This window comes from Gigantopelta aegis, chromosome 5 (assembly GCF_016097555.1).
Source record: "Gigantopelta aegis isolate Gae_Host chromosome 5, Gae_host_genome, whole genome shotgun sequence".
NCBI lineage: Eukaryota > Metazoa > Mollusca > Gastropoda > Neomphalida > Peltospiridae > Gigantopelta > Gigantopelta aegis.
Window position 1 is genome coordinate 24,495,740 of NC_054703.1, and position 6,000 is coordinate 24,501,739.

A 6,000-nucleotide genomic window follows, 5' to 3' on the forward strand; every position below is an offset into this window, starting at 1 on the left:
CTCTAAAGGCCTATCAACAACAACAAAAACTCATCAATAATTAACGGTATTTAACATTATTAAATAGAGCGTATTTTCAATAATGGAATACTAGTTCCTATTAGTCTAATGCTAGATTATGAATGAGATTATATTTACTGGAGATATAAATATCGTCATTGTAGAACACATCCTCGTCGATCTACGAAAAACGAAATTCAATCACAAACAGTTTCTGCAATTGTATGAGCCTTGAATAACACATTTGGTTCCACTTAAGCTACCATTTGTTATTGTTTACTAACTTTTTACTTGACATTGTTAAATAAGAAAGCTAAACGTTTATTATTTTATTTTAAATTTGGCTACATAGATTGAAAAAAAACAAAAAAACTGTTGATAACAACTAAATGCCAATACAAATATAGCTATTTGAATAGAGCACGTTATATAACAAAGTGTATGTGCGTGTGTCTCTCTTTACATATCATATTTTATTAGGCCATGTAATAGGTCAGCTGCCCATGCTACTATATCTTACATTATTCTATAAGTATGTATTAAATTGTCATACATTAACAGTTTTTTTCATCTGGGGACCACTGGTCCAGTGTAATATGGTAAACATTCCTGCAGTTAAGACCTCCCCCTCCAGTCACAGCAATTTCGCCAGATTTAATTCCATTTGGATACTTTGTTTTATATTCCTGTAGAAGGGTATCACCACCAGCTCTTGCTAATGATCCGCCCATGGAGTGGAGCTTTGGACTTGTTGAGTTAATAATGACATCCACCTAAATGTCAAATACAAAAATCACCATTCAACGTCCTTAAGTTAAATGAAGCACAATCTTCGAAACATTTTAACTCACTAAGTTAATTTGCTCAAGGAGCCTATTCAGCATATCAATATATGTGCGTTCCATAAAGTCAAATTAATCTCTATTTTCTCTGATATGTCTATACTTGTTATTTTATTGACTTTTTAAATGTCATCAGTCATGAAACCTGTAGCTATAACACAACAAGGAACGAAACTAATGTTTTGTTTAATTTGTTTCAATTACAGTTATATGGTGTCGGGCGTATGGTTATGTGCCAACGATATAATTAGAGAGCAAATCCACTGCCACCGGTCAATGGACTAGTCTTTTCGATTAGCTGCAAATAATCTTGTGTATGCATCACACAACACACAAGACAGTACATACCACTGCCTTTGTTACACCAGTGGGATGGGATGAGAAATAGCTCAATGGTCTCACAGATGGGGATCTATCATATAGCGAGCTGCTATACTGTATGTGTGGAATTCATATTGGTTTTAATAGTAAAGGAAGGCATCAGTATATTACTTAAACATTTCTATGTGAAATTAGCATTTAAATGTACTGAACTTTCAAAACGCACCACACAATTTTCGGTTGTGCGAGGTTGCTATAAAATACACAATAACCCTAATCCTTGTGTATAATTATTTGGGTTATGCTTTGCCCACCAGACACAATTCAGTTAGACAAAATCATTTACATGTAATACATTCTATCCTATAACTTACACATGAAATCCATGTCATAAACCCATGTGATACTGTAGTGTATTAACCCGGTTAATAATGGTATGCAAATTTGGAAGGTCTCTAGGTAATGTGTTGCTGTGGATAGGCCATTTTTTTTACAAACTAACAAGACCTGCATACCTGAGCGTAATTTTTTCAAAGACGTCATATTACCGATGGCGGCGACTTTAGTACTGTGATTTACTATTAGAAGTGTTATATGATAAATTGAATTCACTACTCATGTTTTTGTTTTTTTTTTGTTTTTTTTTTTTTTTGTTTTTTTTTTAATATGTAAAATATCAACCTCGTCTAGTTTATCGGTATTTGTCTCGGCAGAGCCTCGGCAAATACAGATTAACCTAGACTCTGTTGATATTTTTCATATTATAAAATACTCGTGACGAATCCTCTATTTAACACATCTTTTGAAACTTACACATCTGACTGGAGATCAGTACATGTTAAAGGTTATACTTGCATCATTCAGATTCATAAACAGACCAATGCCATTTGTGGATCTAAACAAAGGTTATGCTTTGGGTAGACTATGTTCTGAGTACCAACGAACGTTTCATACCATGTATAAGGCTTATGTATAAGGCTTTTGAAGTATTGACATTTACCACCAACTGTCATGTTGATAGAACAACGATATAAGCTATGACATTAAGCAACAGGGTAGAAAGGTTTTGGTTTTGTTTCATATTGCCAAGTATTAATTAGTCCCCTAGTGGGACAACCGGAGGGGACTATAGGTTTCATGTCTGTCTGTGTGTGTGTTTCTGTGTTATACAGTTTACCGAATCTGTTTCACAATGTTATGTATTGAGCTGAACATGCGTGTATAGATTTATCATATACTGCTAATATTGTTGTATGTTACAGATCAAGTTTGAGATTCGTGGCGATTTACCTATTTTAACAAAGTATGGCTCTTGAACTTAGGAGATATGAAAATGTATTTTACGAACTCTAGTTTGATATACATCGGTTTAATAATTTTTCCTAGAAATATGGTCGTTGAATGTAGGCGATATGAACATTTGCTGATTCCCGGCAGGGAACGTGTATTGCGTGTTAAATACTGGTATATTAGACTGACGAAAAATATCTCAATACATTTCTTACCCATAGTAGATAGGTGTAAGCTTTAATGATTTAGCATGTAGTACTTATTGCTAAACAGCCAAAATAATTTAATACTCGTGTGTGTGTGTGTGTGGGAGGTGGGGGGGGGGGGATATTTTTACTTACATTTTGGTTGGCAATGTCGCCTTTCACCAAGCTAATGCTGCACGCTGCACCTCTCTTTATAACTGCAAAGAGAATTTAATTTAAATGGGCTATAAACATATTCACTTTTACCCACTCCAAAAAATGCATCAAAGTATTATTATCATTATCATCCTCATCATCCTCATCATCATTATCACCATCGGTTTTATACTTGTTTCTAATTACTTTAGACATCCGCCTTATCCTTCGAAACGTGTGACTGAAAATGCTTGTTTAGGAAAGTGCCTAACATAGCTGGATTACCTTCATCTAGAACGTGTTCCTCCAGCTGAATGTGATTTAGTTCTTCCTTTTCAAATGCCTGAAAAAAATAGAAGTAATCTATATTCATTTCTAAAGATCAAAACAAATTCTGGATTAAAAATAAAACCCACTTATAGTTGATATTACTATGAAGAATGCATGGAGTCAGAATGTTTAATACCTGAAGAAAGACCATTTTAATGACAAAATTAGTCCTGTAGTTGCACTCAAATGTATAAGTATTTGACATAAAAAAGATGATGATTAACATATCAATATGCTCTAGACTAAGTGCTATCGTTAAAACAAATTTGAATTGAATTATCTGTCACTGCATACATAGTACAATTACCTTTCGGTTAGCAAAATCTTTTGGATGCACAACGAAAAGGATGTTTTTCAGATGATTTCCATGAAATGCCACGGCTGTTTCAAAGAGGCTTTTTGCCACTTGATCACTTGGGTACTGGATCAGACCAGTTCCCAGAACTGGAAATGCCATTGACGTGTGGCCTGCAGAGTCAGCTTTTTCCAACAAACAGTTGATGATGTCTTTGTATTTCTGAAATTAATTATGAACTATTTAAAAATATTGTTTTTGGTCAACTTCAGCAATTCTTTTATTTTATATCAATTTGAATATAATATTTTGTTAACAATAATCTGAACAAGAAATAATTCACGATAGAAAATAAAGTACTACGAACTGTACAAGAAATAATACACGATAGAAATTAAAGTACTACGAACTGTATAAGAAATAATTCACGATAGAAATTAAATTACTACGAACTGTAATACAAAGTAGTCACTTGCCATATAATGACATTTGATTATTTATTAAATCTAATATACACACTCTGGTACGCTGTGCGCCACATTTTGGTGGAATGTACTCACCTCAAGGAAACTAGAAAAGATATATTTGGACAGCGATCTGTGATGGAATCCTTTCGATTCCATCCAGAAATTATTTGACAATTTTTACGTGACACTGAGTTTTATTCTAAATTTTAATTATATCTATCTGTGATATTTGTATTTTTTACACAGTCCTTTAACCTGTGTTTTTATTTACATGTTGAATTTTTAACTTGATGATGTTCATCACTTTATTTGCTTGCATTTACCATAGTTTGACACCCAATAGCCGATGTATTTTTCGTGCTGGGGTGTCGTTAAACATTCATTCATTCATTCTCATTCCAGCCAGTGCACTACGACTGGTATGTCAATGGCCATGGTAAGTGCTATCCAGTCTGTGATTTGATGCATATGACATCCAATGCTACTCATGGAAAAAAAAACATGTAGCGGGTTGTCTATCTACAACTACGTGCAAGAAATACCAAATGTTTGACATCCAATAACCAATGATAAATAAATGAATGTGATCTAGTGGTGTCGTTAAGCAAAACAAACTTTAACTGTTTTAAGAAGCCATCTGACTATTCTCCAAAGTCTGATGTACAATACGCAGTACAAAATGACCTATTATGAATAGAACAACATCATGTGTTTAGAGGCTAATTAACTAGTTACACAAACATTCAAAGTAATAAAAAAATTACCTCTATGAATCAACCACCTGTCTTAACTGGTTTCTTTACTAGTCTCCAAAATTATCTATCCCTGCTCACATTATTAGTTGTTGTTTAGCACAGCTCTAAGCTAGTCTTAAGAGTGGCCGTCCTCATACAGAATAAAACATCCTGTTATGGATTTTCTAGGGGAGTGACGCTCTTCCTAAGGAATATTTGTATTTTTACACATTTTTTTACACTGTGTTTTGATTTAACTCTTCGAAGTTTTATATTGATGGTTATCATCACACTATGTTTGTATTTACCATAGTCTGGCACGCAATAGCCGATTTATTGTTCCTGCTGGGGAATCATGGAAGCAATCCGAATGTGAGCAGATATACTATTTAGATCATGGCATATGGTTTGACCAGTAAAATGTACAATTTATTAAGTTGCCATATGTAATAAGAATCATGTTTAAAGTGTAGCTACTAACAAAGAAAAATTTACAAATGAACCGAAACTACGGTCAATGTAACCTGAAGATGTATGACATGTTATACTCGCTGTGGGAAAATAATAATTCATTATCAACAACCTGTTCAACGGATGACCACTCGGAACGAACGAGGCTTATGTGATAAATCTGCTTGCAATTTATGCTGCCACCACTTGTGACAGCCACGCCCCAGCTTCCAATCCCAGTCGGGTAATTCCTTTGGCATTCCTCCTGAATACATGGTCCAGCAGCTTCTAGTATTATCTCGCTTATTGGTCCGAAGCTGAGATTTAATCTATTTCCGGTGGAATTCACGATGACATCAACCTATAACAAGTAGATTAATGAAAAAAATTAATTAGAACACATATATTCTACTCTATCGCAAGTGATTAATCAATATCATTCTGACTGATTTGTTTTTGCGAATTCATTAACCAATACAGCAATAACAGGATGATCAGGATAGTTTAAATAGCGTGGTTAATTTGATCAATACACATTGCGTCGGCATCCCACTTATCCAGGGGCGGGACGTGAAACGTGGGATCGTTGGCCGTCGGTGGGCTCACTGGGTTATACAACTGGTACATCAAAGGCCGTGGTACGTGCTATCATGTCTGTGGGATGGTGTATATAAACGATCCCTTGCTGCTAATCCAAAATAGTAGCCCATGAAGTCGTGACAGCGGGTTTTCTCCCTCAATATCTGTGTGGTCCTTTACCATATGTCTGATGCCATATAACCGTAAATAAAATGTTTTCAGTGTATCATTACATAAAACATTTCCTTGCTTCCTTCCAACTTATCCATGTTCAGTGGTGGTGTGTATGCTGTAGTCATTCGCAATTTGAAATTTGTATTCAACGATTTTGTTTTAATGTGAGTGGGACGT

At 34.7% G+C, this 6,000-nt stretch overlaps 1 protein-coding gene across 1 annotated transcript in view; it reads right to left on the reverse strand.

The window, feature by feature from the left end:
* Positions 1 to 554: 554 nt before the first annotated feature.
* The window catches only part of LOC121373027 (protein mono-ADP-ribosyltransferase PARP14-like), a 96,441-nt gene continuing 90,995 nt past the window's right edge, over positions 555 to 6,000 (reverse strand). Inside the window, exons 9-13 of the mRNA XM_041499470.1 lie at positions 5,204 to 5,431; positions 3,432 to 3,641; positions 3,080 to 3,137; positions 2,795 to 2,856; positions 555 to 773 (exon numbers count right to left, since the gene is read on the reverse strand). Coding sequence (XP_041355404.1) covers positions 555 to 773; positions 2,795 to 2,856; positions 3,080 to 3,137; positions 3,432 to 3,641; positions 5,204 to 5,431 — 777 coding nt within the window. The remainder of the gene's footprint in view (positions 774 to 2,794; positions 2,857 to 3,079; positions 3,138 to 3,431; positions 3,642 to 5,203; positions 5,432 to 6,000) is intronic.